The sequence below is a fragment of the Fukomys damarensis genome, unplaced genomic scaffold (genome assembly GCF_012274545.1).
Source record: "Fukomys damarensis isolate Sample0158 unplaced genomic scaffold, DMR_v1.0_HiC HiC_scaffold_36, whole genome shotgun sequence".
Lineage (NCBI taxonomy): Eukaryota > Metazoa > Chordata > Mammalia > Rodentia > Bathyergidae > Fukomys > Fukomys damarensis.
Window position 1 is genome coordinate 46,654,228 of NW_022900948.1, and position 18,326 is coordinate 46,672,553.

General features: G+C 60.1%; 1 protein-coding gene across 1 annotated transcript in view; it reads right to left on the reverse strand.

The window, feature by feature from the left end:
- Ralgds (ral guanine nucleotide dissociation stimulator) overlaps window positions 1–3,973 on the reverse strand; it is a 21,457-nt gene extending 17,484 nt beyond the window's left edge. The window contains exons 1-2 of the mRNA XM_010627466.2: window positions 3,797–3,973; window positions 3,657–3,735 (exon numbers count right to left, since the gene is read on the reverse strand). Of these exons, the coding sequence (XP_010625768.1) occupies window positions 3,657–3,735; window positions 3,797–3,973 (256 nt within the window). The remainder of the gene's footprint in view (window positions 1–3,656; window positions 3,736–3,796) is intronic.
- Window positions 3,974–18,326: the final 14,353 nt, after the last annotated feature.

The window sequence follows — 18,326 nt, forward strand, 5'->3', positions numbered from 1 at the left end:
GGGGGGGCGGTAGTGGAGATTCAGGGCGGTAGTGGAGGTTCAACACAGGGCTTTCTCACTGAACTAGATCTTCAGACCATTTATTTTTTAAATTTGAACATGTCTCACTAGTTGCCCAGGTGGAACTCGAACTTGTGATCCTCCTGCCTCGGCCTCCCTGAGTGCTGGGATTGCAGGAGTGCATTATCTCATCCGGGTGTTGTCTGTTTTTACAAATTTCCCCTCTTGCCTTGCTTACCCCTCTTTGTGGCTCCCCTCCTGGTAGGTGGGCATATGGCTCTCCTGGTATACACATACACACTGACAGATCCCCCCACCGGACGGACAGGCCTGCATACACAGCCACTGGCATACACACAGACACACCACCAGTTTCCGGGGAAGCCCAGCCCACCTCTTTCTTATTCTGTGATGCCTCTCCAGGAAGGCCACCTCTAGGGCTCAGTTCTCTCCTTCAGAGAGTGGTTAACTGCAGAGACAGCGCAGGTGTACAGATACAGCAGTGGCCCAGGTGGGGCTCAGTGGGTGCCCAGCCCCGCAGGGCCATCCCAGGAGCAGGGCCAAAGACAGCACATGCTACCCACGATGTACGCTCACCAGAACCCAAAAGCTACCATTTGGGGGACTTACAGGGGACAGGGACGCACACCAGCATGCACCCAACAAAGTCCAGGCTGGGGGGACCCTGGCAGAACAAACCACCTGGTTTCTTCAACAAATACACCTCAGCGGGAAGAAATGAGAGAGAACTGGTGAACACCAATGAAATGCCACATTTTAGATCTTGATTTGAAGAAGGCAGCTGTTAAAAAGACTAACTAACAAAGAAGCCAGGCATGGTGGCACCCCCCTGTAATCTCAGCATTTTGAGAGGTTGAAGCAGGAGAATCACAAGTTTGAGCCCAACTTAAGCAAGACCCTGTGTTAAAATAAAAAATAAACTGGTTCATGCTACAATCTCAGCACCTGGAGGGGGTCTTTATGTCATTTTCTCTACTTCTGTGTCTGTGTGGCGTTCCTGCGATAAAGTTAAAAGAAGGAAAGGGCTTGGTCTGAGAGCCTCTGATGTCCCTGAGGCAGGGTACAAGCGTCGGACCCTGGAGAGGCAGTGACACGAGGTCAGCTTTATAATTTGCCACACACCTGGCTGTGAGCCCAGCAGTCCCTTATGACATGTGCGGAGACCTTTCCCAGTGGGCAGCTGGGAAACTGAGTCCTGACGTCCTGACCGGGCTGGGACGGCCCCGGAGCACAGGTAAGTCTGAAACTTAAGGCCAATGCCAACCCTTGTGTTTGGGATCTTTGGGGAGCTACAGGGGTTTCAGGGACAGCAGAGAGAAAGGGTCAGCATGAACTGGCACCTGTCCTGTCCTTGCTCAGTCTGCTCCCAGCCCCCACAGGACATGTGCCCTTGGCGGGGGGGGGGCATGTGAGTCCCCAAGATGAGCTACTTCTTCCATATGTTCCTCAAGGAGAGACTAAAAGGCTGTGACCTGACAGTTGGAGACAGCTGAGAACCAGGCCAGACCGAGCCCATGTTTTCTTTGGCCTGCAAAATGTTTTTAAATTTTTTAGCCAACAGTGGAAGGTCAGGTGATTTCATGTAAAAATCCATATTTCCGCTCCTCTTGTAACTTTGGCGACCTGGCCGCACCAGGTCTGCCTCCCTGTGAGTGACTAGAGGGATGGGTGGAGCTGGCCGCACTGCTGCCATTGGTGCCTGGGCGCCGGCACCGCTCACTGGCCCCCGAGGGGCATCTCTGGTTAGAGGACATTGCTGTGGTCTCTCCTCCCTGCTCCACAACCCCAATGGTCCCCAGACACGTGGCAGCCGGGAGGTCTTGGGCTCCCAGAGCCCCTTGCCCTTCGCTGCAGCCCTCACACCACACCCTCACAGGTTTCCACCGTCATCCTTTGGTGAAGGGCTCTAAGTGGTTCACAGATCGTCCCAGTCAGGACACAGATCAGTCCCAGCCACTGTGCTGGGCGTCGGGGAAGGGGATTCAGGCCTGGAGCACAGTTCTAGCGACTGCCTTACAGCCGAGCAGACCGGGTACGAGGTAATGTTGGGGCGATCACTGACCTGGGTCCCCTCCTCGTCCAGCGAGGATGCTGGCCAGGGTCTCAGACACAGGCCCGCCCCGGTAGAAAGGCCTTTCACCCTGGCCGGCAGGGGGAGGTCATCCCGTCTGTCCAGTGTTCTACATTGTGTCCTGGGGAAGACTCGGCAAGGGCGTGGCCGGCCAAGCTCCTTTGTCATTTCCCGGCATGGACATCACCATTCCTGGCCTGCCTGGGTCCTGGAGTGGCCCTGCGTGGGCGGGTGAGCACACCTCTTGGCAGCTGACGCATGTGTCGAGTGTGGGAGCGTCGAACATGGAGGAGGGAGGACCCAGCGTGGCCCAGCCTCCTCTGCCCGGCTTCCTGGGAGCCGCCAGGACCCCATGGGTCCATGTGGCACCGAGGACCACATGGGTATCCCGCAAGGCTGGAGGCTGAACTCAGAGCTGGCCAGGAGATGGGAACTGAAGCACCCTCCCCGGGAGGCCACACGGTGAAGGAATGTGTGACATCGTCACTCCAACCCTGACCTCACAGGGTGTCACTGTCCAAGTACAATCCTAACACGATGCATCAGGGCCTGGAGCCGCAGAAACAGCCGAGGCCGGGGATGAAGAGGCTCGGGATCAGCCAGGAGCTGGCTGGGGGCCTTGCCGTCACCCTACAAGAGGACACTCACGACCCCAGCTTTCTAACCTAAAGAGGCAGCCCAGTGCCATCATGAGAAATGCCACCGCTGTTCCCACTCCTGGGGTGCTGGCAGCCCCCAAACCCCAAGGGGTGACTGATACCCCTAAGGGCCAATTCAATATGCGTGGTCCACTGGAGAGGCTGGGGACACAGAGAGGGAGATGGAGACCGAGACTTGAGACTGGGCCCCCGACACTGAGTCTGGGAGACAGGAAGGCTGAGAAGGGAAGACCGTGGAGGAGCCTGGCCCTCCTCAGCCGGCCACGGTGGCCCTGTAGAGGCACAGGAAGCCTGGGCACACACAGCCAAGGCAGGGGTCAGTGACTTCTATCCCCCAGTTGTACTGGGCACGAGGTGCTGCTATGCTCTGCCTGAAAAGCACCTGTCACACCCAGGAGGGGTCCCGGCTACCCCCACCGGGCTGGCACCCTTTCCATGCTCCCCTGCACCCTGAAACCATGGCAGCCTGGCCAGTCCTGGCATGGCCAACCTCAAGGGGCCTCTCTGTCCTGTAGCTTTGGGAAACTACAGATTTGGAGCCCAGATTCAAATTCGAGTTTCTGCTCTGTCTTCCTAGCTTCGGTTTTGTTTCCCTGAGCCCGATTCTCTGTCAGAAAAATGGCTGCTGCTGCTAATAACAATGCCACCTGACTCCCGATGCTTAGGAGAGCAGTCCATAAAGTGAGACAAAACCCCACGGTAATCCAAGAAGCACCCAAGGATCCGAGCCGCAGTGATGGCCCCAGCCATGGGAGCCGCCACAGCAGAGGGAGGGCCCCAACCCCCGCCCCCCCAGGATGGGAGAGGAGACTCTGGCGGTGGCTTCCAACCAAACTCCTCCAACCAGTTCTGAGGAGGAAGGAGGAGGAAGGCCAGCCGGGCGCCTGCTCTCTGGCAGGACTCACCTCCATGGCTGCTGGCGGCAGGGGTGCCGGCCAGGGTGTCCGGGTCTGGATAGCGGTGTGGCGGGTACTGGCCCACCGCCTGGCAAGAGGAGGAAGGAGGAGGAAGGCCAGCCGGGCGCCTGCTCTCTGGCAGGACTCACCTCCATGGCTGCTGGCGGCAGGGGTGCCGGCCAGGGTGTCCGGGTCTGGATAGCGGTGTGGCGGGTACTGGCCCACCGCCTGGCAGTCAGCACCGAGACGAAGGCGAGGAATACCGAGCTCTTCCTCCCCCTGGGCATGATGGGCCTGGCAAGGCCCTGGCCAGCTTCCCGGGCCATGTTCTGACAGGAGCCTGGTGGGGGAGTGGGCTCCGGGGCAGGCCAGTGTGCCGGGTGCCCATCTAACCCCGGTGAAGTCGATCATCCGAGTACTGAGGCCCGGTGTCACCCACATGGCTGTCATACCTGCTCCTGTGACGGGCAGGGCCAGGAATTCCCACTCGTACCAGGCTGTAGGGCAGCCGAGGATGGGCGGTCAGGGCTCAGTGAGCTGGCCCAAACTCGCTCCTTCGGGTGGGCCCAGCCCTCTCCTCTACCACCCCAAGGCCCACTGCCATTGCCTTCCTGGGGGGCCTCAAACCACCACACGGAGCCAGGAAGGTGCTCAGATACAGGTGACCGACTCAGGCGGGGCTCAGTGGGTGTGACTGGCAGGGGCCTGATTACTCACTTGGGAAGCAGCCCTGACCCTAGGCCTCCCAGGGCCTCTGTGCCCAGCACCCAAGTATGGGATTTCACTGAAGTGGGAGGAGGGGCACTCCAGGTTGTCAGCTGTTTGTCACCAGCAGTGTAGTGAGAATATAATGAGGTCAGCACAGCCAGCATTTCGGAAAAGACACTGCTAGAGAACCAGAAGGCATACTGCTGGGTACAAGGGTGTTCGTGAAAGAAATCCACCGGCTTTAAGAATAGGCGGACATTGTTTGGGAGGGCAGCACTGGGGATGGAACTCAGGCCCTTTCGAGGCGGGTGGGGGAACCACTGAGCCAAATCCCTAGCCCTACAAGCTTTAAGAATTAACACCTTCTCCCTGATTTTCTCACTGCCCTGCAAGCCCCATGCTGGAAGCCATCTAAGAGTTCAACGTGCCCGACGACAGGAAGACCCAGGACTTGCCTGGGTTCTTGCCGGGAGAACCCACACCTTGTGTCTGCAAAGCTCACACACCATCCCAGAGAGCCCAGGAGAAGGCTGGCCTGAGACGTAGGGCTGCTGCTTACCCTCCTGGGTCCCTGTCCGGGTGGACGTGCAGACCCTAGCTGCCAGAGGAGGGCTCTGGGCTGGCTGCCGGGGACCACGGAGGCGGAGAGGAGGGGCCGGTGGTCAGGGTCTTCAGAGCCTCCCCAAAGGCACATTAGGGCCACCCCAGGGCCCCGGTGCGGTGGCCGAGGCCTCGCATGGCATCCAGACGCTGTCACGCCAGCACCTTGCTTGGCCTGCCACTCTGAGCGTTTCACATCCTCTTCCAGTGGCTTTGTTGGGTGCACAGGGCCTGGCTGAGCAGGCTGCTCAGAGCCTGCGAGTAAGATCAGGGGTTCCTCCCCCTGCCTGGTGCCGCCTCCTTCAGGGACCTGCAGGCTTCTCTTCTTCCTGCGGGGGCCCCAGTTTCCTGATCTGGGCTGAGGGGGTTTACTCAAGAGCTTTCAAACTCAAAACCAAACTCCTGCCCCTTCCTTTCTCCTTCCTGCCAGCATCCTGGAGCTCTTGAACTCTTGTTTTTTGAGACAGGGTCTCAGGCTGGCCTTGAACTTACTAGCCCATGCTAGCCTCAAACTTGTGGTGATCTCCCTGCCTCAGCCTCCCAGTGCTGGAATTCCAGGAGTGTGCCCACGCTTGGCTTTGACCTTGAACTCTCACCCAGTGGATTCCTGCAGGAGAATTTCTTCCATGGAAGCAAAGATTTCAGTGATACCCTGGAGTGGGGGTTTTCTGGGGAAGTAGGGAGGCACGGAGGGGAGGTGATCCCCTCTTCCCTGTGTTCTTGGCTCCCAGAGAAGCCTGGACACCTTGACACCCACCCTGGCTGCCCCTGCTGCCAGCCATCCCGCCCACTGTTCACTGGCACACATCCTGCTTCCTGCCAGTCTTGGAGGCTCCTGGGAGGTCAGGTATCATCTCTGGCATTCTTAGTGACTTTCCTCTTGTTCCTGAGACAAAATACCCAACACCCAAAGCTAAAGGGGAAGGGGTTTATTTAGCTGTTTGTAGAGGTTTCAGTCGATGACCGGCTGGCTCCCAGGCAGGGTGGCACATGGCAGAGGGCACTGCAGAGGAGAAACAGTTCATGGTGCCCACAGGGTAGCAAAAGCAGGAGAGCCTTAATGACCTCTTTCTGCCCCTTTTATCTTATGCAGGCTACTTAAGGCAGCAGCACTCATGCCCTTAATCGCCGTGCCCTTGGGCTACCACTGCACCAAGAATCAATCACACACTCTAGATCCAGCCACTCTGAGAAAGCCACATGGCCGCAGGAGGCTTGAGGGGGACAGCTAGACTCAGCCATAACAGGTGTCTTGCTCGTTTACTTTGCCACTGACTTCTACAAGCAGCAGGGCTGACCAGGCTGGGACTCAATGAGCCCAGGGTTCAAATCCCTACCTCCAGACTTGGGGACCTTGGGCCAGTGACTTAGCATTTCGGGACCTCAGCTTCCTCATTTGTAAAATGGGCACAAGGATGCTTGAGGATTCGATGAGAATGTGGCAGGGGCCTGCTTCGAGGACTTCGGCCCCAGCACTGCAGCGGACATGTGGTCAACATGGGCAGACACTGGAATAGCACAGCCTGGCTCTATACTGGACAGCCCGCTCCTGATGACCGCGTGAGGTCTGCCAGGGCCAAGTGCGTGCTCATAACTGGATGCCAGTGGGTACCTGGGAAATATGTGTTACCCTAAAAGCGAACACCAGGAGGGCACTGCAGGTCAAGCCTGGGCCCCGGGGATCTGAAGCCTGGCGGGCCCACCCAGGCTCATCCACTCCTCCCCCGGAGGAGCTCCTAATGGGCCTGTCCTACCCGTGCCTGGGCTGCCCCCACCTCGCCCTGCCTTGCCCACTTCCTGGCTGGGTGGCAGCAGGCATGGCCTGCTGCAGTTCGGTTGCCCCTGCGGGTTATCAGTGAGCTCTCCCAGTGGGAAGAGGGGACCCTGGACCTGGGCCCAGCGCTGTGGAAGGGGTTGGCGGGCAAGTGGATGAGTTTCCTATGGTGCCAGCCTTTTTGGGTGTAAAGCAACCCAAAGGGAGAGGGGCCTTCTGGCCTCTGACAGCATTCCGAGTGCGTTCCCACCCTGTGCGCCACCTCCTCTCCACGCAGGCTTCCGGTTCTCTAACCCTTGTCCCCGCCCAGCCTCCAAGCCAGTTACCACAGTATGTTCCCGACCTGCCCCCAGCCTGGCCTCAGGGCCCAATCCTGGGGCTACTCCTTCCCGACAGGGCCGGGAAGGGCAGGGCAGGGCACCTGGGGGCAGCAGGCGCTGAGTGCCCGGGAGATGTGGAAGGAAGGCCAGCCCGAATCACAGCCAAGTCTCAGAAGCAGCGCAGCAGGCGCAGCTGCTGCTCAGAAAAGCGGGAGCCGGGGAGGTGGGGCCATGGGAGGGGAGGAGCCAGTGGACGCCTCTGCCATCCTCCTGTCAGCCCGGAGAGCAGGCCTTTGTTCCCGCAGGCCTGGTGCAGCCACATGATGTGCGACATCACTGTCACTGCCTGGGACGAGGAGGGGCGGCAGAGAGCAGGGCTGGGCCGGGCCTGTGTACAGGACAGCATGCAGCCCCAGCCAGGTCTGCTGGGGACTCGAGGAAACACGGCAGCATGTGAGGCTCAGAACCCCCACCTGGCAGGACACCTGAGTCACCGGTCCCACCCAGGGTGCCAGGTGGCCTGGGAAATGCACCTGCTGACGTCAGGCACACCTGTGCCCAAACAGGAGCCTTTTCTGGGGGAAAGCCGTGGCATCTGGGGGCATCTACACAGCCTTCCCAGGTGGGGGCAGGCCTGCTGGGTGCCAGCCCATTGTTTGTAAACACCCAGGGCTGTCGCTAGGAGCCGTGACTCAGAGCTGGAACCCTGACTCCTCTAGAAGCTGTTTACTCAGTGCAGCATCCTGTCCAGGAAGTCGATGGGAGAGGCCTCGGCCTGGGTTTTGCTCCTCTTTCCTTCTGCCTGCTGACCTGACTCTGGTCCTGCGAGTGGGGGACAGCCAGGCTCCGCTCCCCTCGTTTCTGGGAACAGCGGCATACCATGGAGTCACCTCTTACCTTTGTGGTCAGGTGGGCTCTGCTAGGCAGGGGGTGCTGGGGCCATGCAGGAGGCTGGGAAAGGGCTCAGGTCTGGTCTGGGGTATGCCCGGACTCGTGGAGGCATCAGGACAACGCAAGCATCTGGAGCCTGCAGCCTGAAAGTAAATGCCTGCCCACGGTTACAAGCCTCGGAGACAGAGCAGCTCCTGATGTCCCTTTGTCCCCTAGAGCCCAGCCAGGTCTCCCTTACATCCTTCAGTGAGGACAAGGCACTGCCTGCCACAGAGGGAGCCACATCACTATCTCCGTTGTAAAGCTGAGACCAGAGAGGCTCAGAGGGCGAACAACTTGCCTGAGGCCACAGAGAGAGCCAGGGCCAAGGCCAGGCACGCAGCCAGGCCTGTGATGCACTGAGTCAGAGGTCACAGAGTGTGTGAGGCGGTGCAGGCGGACACGGCTGTGCCAGGTCCCTGTCAGCGGGGTGCGCGGTCTGTGTGAGACCCAGGCTCCGGATGCTGAGGTCGACCCCACCGATGCTCTTCTGCAAACCCTCTACAGTCTGCATACCCTTGCTTGTGCCCTGAGCCGGGTGATTCTGTCCCCAAGCAGAAGGATAAGTACCTTGGGGCTCCCGGTTACAGGAGGATGACGGGGTCGGGATACCTCAGAGGGCCTTGTGGGCAGCCGCACACCACACTGGGGTGGTCCTTTCCCTGCTGCAGGCTGGGGAGAGCAAGGACCCCGACACAGCAAAACCACAGGATGCCCTTGCGGAGGTGTGGGGAAGTCGGCCACTGCTGCTAGGAAAGGTGGCGGGAGGCCTGGCCCTGCCCCAGGCAGCACAGCCCCTCCGCGGGCGGCTGATTCACCGGCCTCAGGGCTCCCCTGCTTTGCCCGCTAGGCTGGGGAGAGCAAGGACCCCGACACAGCAAAACCACAGGATGCCCTTGCGGAGGCGTGGGGAAGTCGGCCACTGCTACTAGGAAAGGTGGCGGGAGGCCTGGCCCTGCCCCAGGCAGCACAGCCCCTCCGCGGGCGGCTGATTCACTGGCCTCAGGGCTCCCCTGCTTTGCCCGCCTGCCCGCCGGCCCCTGCTAGCAGCCCACTGAGTCACGCAGTTGCCAAGAGGCCGAGGACCTGGAATCTGGGCCCTGCCCCAGCTGCTACCGCTGCTGGCTGCTAGCCCAGTGGGACCCTAGGGCACTGCGGCTCCCCTCTCCTGGTGGCCAGGGCAGCTCCTCCTCTCCATCCCGGGTGCCCCCCAACCCCCCCAGCAACCAACACACCGGGCATTTGAAGGAAGCCTGGTCCAGACCCAGCCTGCCCTACAGGGTGTGGGGAGGGGTGAAGCACTGGATGGGGACCCTCGGGGCAGGGCCTGACCTGTGCCTCACCTATGAAAACTGGCCCCGGGGAGCCTGGGACTCAGGGGTGGAAACAGCAGCTCTTAGGCAGTTCAGAGCCAGGTGATCCTTCTACAAATTGGGACTGAAATATCATAGTGATGTCACAGTGCCACAGATGTGTCTAAACCTCAGCTTCTCTACTTTCGCAGATGAGCACTGGCAACAGAATTCTCAGGCAGCACCATCTACAGACTACAGCCCCCCCCACCCCATGAATCATTCACACAGCGAGCGCGAATTTTCTGAGCACCTACTAGGCGGCAGGCACTCTTGAAGGCAGGTGACACATCAGGGAACAGATAAAAACCATCTCCGAAATTGGGTGTGGTGGCACACACCTATAATCACAGCACTTGGGAGGCTGAGGCAGGAGGATCTCTGCTGAGTCTGAGGCCAACCTGGGCTACCTAGTGAGTTCAAGGCCAGCTTGTACTACATAGTGAGACCCTGTCTCAAAGAACCAAAAGTAAATAAAAAGGGAGAAGTAAAATACATGCTCGAAGGAGAAAATGCTAAAGAAGAGAAAAGCAAATGAGGGCAGGGGCACCTGGCCAGGGCGCAGGGCTGAGGCTGTGGTTCCAACCAGGCCAGGGACCTGACAGACACAGGAAAGGACTCTGGGGAGGAAGTGTGATGGGAAATCTACCCTGGCGGATCGTTTCCTGCTCCACCCCTGCTTGGGCTCAAGCTCCCTGGGGGAAGCAGCCTCACTCCAGGCTCATTTGTCCGCATCCCCATCTGTGCCGGGATCTTCCTATCGCTACTAACAGGTAACGTGTAAGTGTGCACTGCCACACACGCAACCCACATAGGCTCGGGTGGGGCGAAGGTCTTCCCGCCTACCTCCCTTCCCTCCTCCTCAGGCCCGGAAGGGCCCTGGATGGTTCGGCCAGAGGAAAGCTCGGGTTCCTCAGGGAGCTCTCGTGGGCGAGCTGGGGGGCTGGAGAGCGGAAAATGGCACGGCCAGGGTGGCACGGTGTCTGCCCTCCTGGCTCCCACTGGAGGGCTTTCCAGAGCCGGGCAGGGGAAGTCTGGGCACTTGCTTTCTGGGAAGGGCCCCTTTCTTAGAAGCAGGGTGCAGCCTGCCCTGGATGTCCGCCGGGGAGGTGGTGACTGGGTCGCCTCTGGGTCCCGGCTCCCTTTCCAGGCTGGAGCTGAGGGTGCTGCGGAGAAGTCGAGGAGGACTGGCAGGGATGGGCAGCCTCTCCCACAGGCAAGGCTGGGGCCTTCAGGGCCGGGGACCCCAGCAGGCCCTGATCACCCTCTGCTCCAGGGCATGGGTCTGGACAAACGGGCCCTTGTGATGTGGGGCGGGCTGCTGAGCCAAGGACACCGTGTGCCCAGGGCTGCAGGGGGGACCTCCTGGGCGCCCTCATCCGGGAGCAGGCTCAGCGGGTGCCATGTGGCTGCCAGGAAGTGGCAGGGCTCATGCCCACTGCCCTCTTTTCCCACAGTCCTCCAGCAAAGAAGTCCCCTAGCTGGGAGGAGGAGAGGCCCTGGCTGAATGACAGGGCCAAGTCCCACTTTCCTGCTGCCTGCGCTCCCTCTGCCACTCCCTGGACTTTGTTCTTTCCTTGGTTTCTTCACAAGAGGAAGCCCCTGTCCCTTTGCTTCCATCTGGTCACATCTGGGAAGCCTGATGCAGGGCTCTCCCTTCTCCAGTGCCTTCCAGGAGCTCTATGGTCTTCCAGAGAAGACGAAAAGCTGGGCGTGGTGTCACATGTCTGTAATGCCAGCACTCTGGGAGGCTGAGGCAGGAAGATCTCAAGCTTGAGCCCAGCCTAGGCAATGTGGTAACTCAGTGAGACCCTGTCTCAAAATAAAGAGTAAAAAGAATGGCTGGGATGTAGCTCAGTATCAAGGCCCTGGGTTCAATCCCCAGAACTGCAAAAGAAAACAAAAATATAAAAACTAGATATGAGAGAAACCTGAAGCCAGGGGCCTGAGGGCTGGGCTGTGAGCACCCGGAATCCCGGGTTCCAGCCTGAGGCTCTCAGAGGCCATCTGCAAACACACCTGGCAGTCAGGTGCTCTTCTTCCTGCAGGCACTAGCCAGGTGCCTCCACCTGCGGCCACATTCGTCCCTTCACACGTGTCTGCTGTGCTGCCTGGGCACATGCATGATGACCCACGAGGGCACACGTCCCCTCAGCACATCCACCTGAGACCACTGTGCTTGTCACAGGACGGCAGGCAGGACCCTGCCCCTCTGACCAGAGGCCCCAGGGACACACTTCAAGGCTGAGCAGCTCAGCTCCGGCGTGCTGGCTCCCGTGCCCACAGGGCCTGTTCCCCGCAGGATTTTCAGGGAGGAGTTGGGAGCTCTGGCTCCAGCAGCTGGGAAGGAAACTTGAAAAATTGGAATCTTGAAAAATATCAAGCTGGTGTGGGGAGGCAGGGGAGGCCGTGCTGTCCATCTGGCCTTCCCCCACTGGACACTGCCTGTGTGGCCCCTGTGGCCACCTGTCTGGCAACTCAGCCTCAGGCCAGGCGGCCGGCCTCACCCCAAGCACCCGAAGGGTCGGTTGAGGCCTGGACCTCTCCTCAGGAACACAGGGGTCCCAGAGGACCTGCTCAGCTGACTTCTCTGGGTGCATTTGGAAGACACGTGGACTCCAGACGGACCTGCGGGAATCACTGGCTTCGGCGCAGGCGCAGGTGACGGGGCCCCAGGGTGCCTTGTGCACTCCCTGCCCTGCACATCACTGAGTTTGCAGGGTAGCAGCTGGAGGCTCGGACTTAAGGACCTCACCTGGGGCCCAGGTCCAGACAAGGGCCCTTACCAGCCCCGGGCTTTGTCCTCCCGTTGACCTCTACACCACCTAGCCCCAGGGGATGCCATGCCCGTGTTAAGGTAGGAGGTAACAGGTCATCTTGGGCCTGGGTGGGGGACAGCCAGAATCCTGCTGCCATGGGCACAGTCCCCCCATCCTCTGACTCCTGCGTGGAGCCCCACGTTTGCGGGACAAAGCCGCGGTGCCCTCCCAGAGTCCTGGACAGGAGATGGGTAGGGATATAGCCCCGCACGGTGGCACACACCTGTCTCCCAGCAGCACTCAGGAGGCTGGGACAGGAGGATTGCTGTGGGGATCACTGAGGCCTGCCTGGGCTACACAGTGAGACCCTAACTCAAAGAACTAAAAGGACAGGTTGGGTGGGGTGGAACAGGGCATCTCATTTCTGGACCCAGGGACACTCACACCCAGTGGATCTCAGGTGGCTTCCAGAGAAAAGGCCCTGTGCCTTCTAGGGAATCACTTCCGGACCCTAACCAAGATGGGGGAGGGCAGGGGAAAGAAATGCTCTCCAGCTGGTGCACGCCTGTCATCCCAGCACTCAGGAGGCTGAGGCAGAAGGATGACCAGTTCGAGGCCAGCCCGAGCAACTGGGTGAGACCCTGTCTAGGAATAAAAAATAAAAAGGGCTGGAGGGACAGCTCAGTGACAGCGCGTTTGCCTAGCTTGCGTGAGATCTTGGGTTCTGGCTCCAGTGCCACAAACTAGAAAAGAAAGAAGAAGAAGAAGAAAAAAAAAAAGCCTCCAGTCCCTGGCGGCTGCACCCTCTTACCTACATGGGAGGACTGAGTACTCTGCCCTAATCACACAACCCCTGGCAGGGTGAGGGGCCAATATGACACTAGGGCTGAGGTGACCTTGGGGCCCGTGCCCAGCATGCGTGGTCGGGGGCTGTGCTCTGGTATCTCTGCTCCCTCCCGGCAGCAGGGCTACAGGGTCTCATCCCACAGGCGTCCAGCATCCGCATGGCCACCCCCAGGGCACACCTGGGCCTGCGCCGCAGTCTGTGCTGCCCTCACCCTGAGCCTCTGCCTGGCATTAGGATCCACCAGACTCTGCCGCTGTCCCCCACGATGCCCCTCTGCTCTGGAGGGGCTCAAGGGCACAGTGAGAGTGATGGAGGTTAGACTATGGGGACCGTAGGAGGTACTGGGCAGCCCCTCCTGGGCCAGGCCTCGGTGGCTCTGAAATCCAATCTGCCTGGGCCCACCTGCCCTGCCACTGGGGCCTCCACAGCCCAGCTTCCTCCCTCCCAGCTGGACCCCTCCCGGGTGTCCTGGGAAGCTCTCAGATCATCCCATCATTGGAGAGGGAGCCCACCAGCAGCAGGCGCCTTCCTGGTGGAGGGAGGGCCTGGGTAGGTACACAGCGAGCTCAAGGGGTCGGTGTGACTTTCCTGTACCCCCAGTTCTGGGGTGGAACCAGGGCCTCCTGTGTGCCAGGCAGGGCTCTGCCACTGAGTGGCACTCCCAGCCTAGTGGCCTTTTTAGGACCCCAGTAATAAGGTGGGGGTTCAAGCCCCAGTGGGCCAACCACAGCGGCTGTCTCGCCTGAGGTCGGGTTTGCTGGCTGACACACACGGAGACAACAGCATGGAAGACAGAACTCAGCCTGGTCCTGGCGCCTTCATCTGCTGCCCCCAGGTCCCAGAAGGTGACACAGTTCATCAGGCAATGTTTCTGCACGGAAAGATGGGCACACAGGCAGATGGGCCACAGATGGGGAAACTGAGGCCAGAGGGCTGGACCTGGATAAGAAAATACATCCGGGCAGTCTCAAGCTGGCCCAGAACCAGAGTGTCCAATTCCAGGGGCTCTACATCCCAGCCACGCCTGCCATCGCCACCGTGTCCCAGGTCCAGGGAGCCCCTGGCTGCCGCATATATGGGGGGCAAAGCACTCCCTTCACCATGGGCACCGAGTTCTGTTCCCCAGGCCTCTGACCAAATCATCTGACATTCTGCCACTGTCAGCTGTCACTCAGGTGTCCAGGAAGTATCCAGGAAGTGGCCTCCGTTGCTAGGGGCCTGGCCTGAAGCCAGGTGGCTGCGAGGGTGGGGTGAGGGGGCGGAGTGCACTGGGGTTTCCCTCAGGAAGGATCCAGGGGGTGGGGCTACCAGGTCTTGCCTGGGGTGGGGGCAGGGTGCAGCAGCCACCCGGAGTAAGGCCAAACTCACAACCTGCACAGACTGTCTGCTGGAAAGCCCCTAGCCCTGAGCCTTCCTGCCTGCCAGTATTTTGGGGGCCTACAGTTGCCAAGCAACGGGTTTAGGCTGCCATGGGAACTCACCCTTCTTCTGGGGCTTGTCAATTTTAGGGGAATGCCACAGTGCTTCCCAATCTCTTTCCTTTCCACCTCCTCACCCTGGCTTAGGTTGCCTTTACCTGCCCTGGGGTCACCTCCCGCCTGCAAGGCAGGCGAAAACTCTGATGCTCAAAACTCAGGGACCCTGAGAAAGTGCTAGCCGGAGCCCAAGGCCTTCATTAGCGGAGCAGATGAGAGGTTCCTCAGCTTTGTATCCGCCTCCACACCCGCTGGCTGGTAACCACAACGTGGGGGGCCTGCCACCTCGCCCTGCCCGCCTGCCCAGCCTGACCCTGGGAGCCCACTGTAATTGGCAGGAATGTGGCCCCAGCCCTGGCGCCTGGTCCCTCCTGGGCTTGTCTGCAAATGGGGACGCGTCTCCGACTTGCCACTGCCTGCCCGTGGGAGTCTCCTTTGCAGAGCACTGGCAGACACGGGGCTGCCGTAGCCCAGGAAGAGGCGTGGGAGCGGCCTGGGAAGGGCCCTGCAGGACCCAGCTTCCTCGCGCACCTCTCCAGGAACCCACTGCCCTTCCACAGCCCTGGGCCTGCACTTTCTCCACGCCTCGAGGGGCCCCCACCACTTGGGCCATGGATGAACCACAGCCAAGCGCCAGTGGTGGGGGCTCAGGCTGGGATGGTGGAGGGGCCGCAGGAGAGTGACAGCCCCTCACGCTGCTGTCCACGAGAGCCCCACTGCCCCACCTACGCCTTCTGAAGACCAGGCTGAGTCCTGCCAGGTGCGGCAGGGTCACATCGCCTTTGCGCAGGGTCCCTCTGGGGAAAGGACCCCTCAAGTCCTGCAGGGACAGCTCCCTGCTCCCCAAGGCCCTCCTTCTACCGCCCGCAACTAACAGTGGAGCTGCCTGGAGACCCAGGTGTCATCTAGCTGCAGGACTCTGGAGGGCAGAGAAGGAAGGGCCAGCTCAGCTTGCAGGTGGGGGATGAAAGGGACCTGGCCCTGCTGGCAACCCTAATGGCTGCCCAGCACCACCATCCTGTGGCCCCACCTGGTTTGATTTCCTTGGTGTGTGTCACCCATGAAATGACTGTGCTCCTGGCCTGTGTACAGTTAGGTGTCATCTCCTAGCAACTAGAGGGTGCCATGTTCCTGGCAGTTTAGGGCTGGCTAGGGTCCAAACCACAGGTCACAGCGCCACCTGCTGGTGCTGGAATGGCCAAGCCAGGGAGCTCACAAATTTAGGCTAAATTTCGGCCTCCTCCTGTCTTCCCACTGCTCCCCCACCTCATAGGCTCCGGGGTATCAGAAAGCAAATCTTTCTCAACAACCCTGTCACAGGTTAAATTGTGTCCTCTCAAACAATCCCCAAACCTATGAACAAGACGATCAGCATGTGCCCTAGGCCGATAACTGGCATCCTTGTAATGATGGGGACAAGCGGACACAGCCAGCCAGGGGCAGAGTTTGATGCTATGTGTTTTCGAGCATGGCCCTGCGATACCTTGAATTTGGACTCATGGAATGGTGAAAGAAGACAGCACTTAGTTACAGAGCTCGGCGACACTAGTGCCCGGTCCCCCACCACTGACTGTGTGGTCACCGTCACACCGCCCCTCCTGAGTGGACCCGACCCCAGGATATCTCCTCCCAGCACCGCTGCCCGATGAACAGTGCTGTCCTTTCCAACAGCGTCCAGACCCTCCGTGCGCCCTGCCTCCTCTGGTGTGGCCTGGGCCCAGGAAGCTCATACCCACGGCATGAGTTAACCAGTTCCCTCTTCCCCTACTTCATCATTATTCAGATGTCAACCAGCAGGGGACAGCAGCATGGGGGGACAGGAAACAGGAGGGGACAGCAGAGAGCAGATGACACCCGGCTAGTGGGGCAGCGACTACTGCACTCGGCAGGCCTGGCGCCTGGGGCTCGGGAGGCAGAGCCATCACTTGGGCCACCTCACTCCTCTTCTCTGGCCAGTTCTGGGAGCTGGACTGGCCACTGTGCCTTTCAGGGCCTGCCCAGTGCCCCCCATGCGCACGAAACAGGTCACTCTATCATCTGCTTCTACAGGGCCTCTCACGTGAATGTGGGGTGAGGCCTACAAAACCAGTGAGTAACGCATGAACGAGAGCAGGGGATTCTAAGAAGCAGGCAGGATACAACACAGCTCAAAACGGGCTCTGGTGCCCGGCTTTAGGCAAATCCTCCCTCCCCTGGTCTCCTTCCTAGTTTGAGTCCCGAGAGGGTTGAAAAGTGAGCACAAATCAGGCACTGTCACTGGCAACCCCCCCAGGGGCTCCCCAGTGAGTTCAGAATCAGACCCAGTCTCCAGCTTGGCCGCCTCTACATGGCTCCTGGTCCCCACCTCCTGGCACACACCCAGTCCTTGGATGATCTGCTCACCCGGGCGACTGCATTTTGGGACTGGTCTCTAACCAACAGGACAGTGCAGCTAAGTCAGGTCATCAGCAAGGTTTGGTATTCAGACCCCCTGCCTGTCTCGTTGGCTTCTCCCATTTGCCCTCCTCGAAGGGGAGCCTGTGCTGACGTCTGGTCCTACAGAGTGATCCATGTGGCAAGGAGCCCCCGGCCGGCCTGGCCAACAGACCCAGGGCATCCGAGGCCCGAATGAGTCATTGGTGTGAGACCCGGAGGCAGAGGCCCCAGGCTGAGCTGACCTGGGTGCAGGTGCACGGAGAAGACTGACTTCACCAGCGCCTGCAGTGTGTGTGTTTGTGGGGGAGGGGCCTGGGATGCTGCCACATAGCAGTGGTGGGGGTGGGAGGGGCAGGTCCAAAGCGGCATCTGTCGCCGGGGAGACAAGAAAAGAGGATGTGGACCACCCTCCCACCTCTGAGCAGCTCATCTTTCTGACAGATGCTGGGTACCGCTGCCCAGGGAGAAGCAGGGCGCACAGCTTGACCCTAGGGCTCTTCCCTGACTCTATGTGCTCTGTCGGGCAGCGCCACTGCTGCCCCCAGGTGGTCAGTGCCAGCACTGCAGCCCAAGGCAAGAAACCCTCAAAACAAAACACACACCTTTGTTTAGCTGTCGTCAAGGAAGCTCCTCTCCCAGGCCCCAGGGAGGAAAAGGAGCAGGATCCACAGGTTCCACGAGTACTGACGGGGACCCCAGAAACCTCCGTTGCTCCCCTCCTTCCCCCTGCCGGCCCCAGGATGTCATTATCCCAGGAAAGACAATGACGGGGTCCCACTTCCAAATGAGGACCCCAAGGCACCAACAAAGATAAGTGGACCAGGATTCTGCCACGGCTACACGACTAGCTGCTCTCTCTCTGCTCAGGGAGGAGAAAGCACTTTCTAAGGACCTCCGGGGGCTGTAGGTCACTGATGGAATGCACACTGTACAAGCCCATGGACTTCTGGGGTCACAAGGCCAATCACCCTCGCTTGGAGGTGGAAACTGAGGCCTTCTCTCCTGTGGCCCCCTCCACACCAGACAAAACACGCTTAATCTCGTTCTGGGCGCCCGGAGAGGTGCAGAAGGCCACGTCCTCTCCGGGCTGCCATGACTGCCCCTGCCAGGCAGACCCTGGGAATCTTGGGCACCTTCGGCCCAGGAGCTGGGCACATCCCCCGCTCCCCTGTAAGGGGTGAGGCATGTTGCTAGGAGACTGGACGCCCCTGCCCCAGGACAGCGCTGGGTCTAACCTCTTCCTTTTTTCCCCTTGTCACCTCCCCCGTGTCACGCCCTCCTCTGAAGCCCGTGTGGGTGAACAGCCGCGTTCACACACGCCTGTGTCTCTGTGGAGGTGGCCAGAGGAGAAGAGAAGAGAGGGTCTCACAGAGTGGGTGGGCAGGGGTCCCCCAGGATCTCAGCGACCCCCTCTTCCAAAACAAAACCCACGGGAGAGTGGAGCTTGGGCCCAGGAGCCTTCCTTGTGCGCCGGATCCTGCCCACCTGGCGTGCCCCCC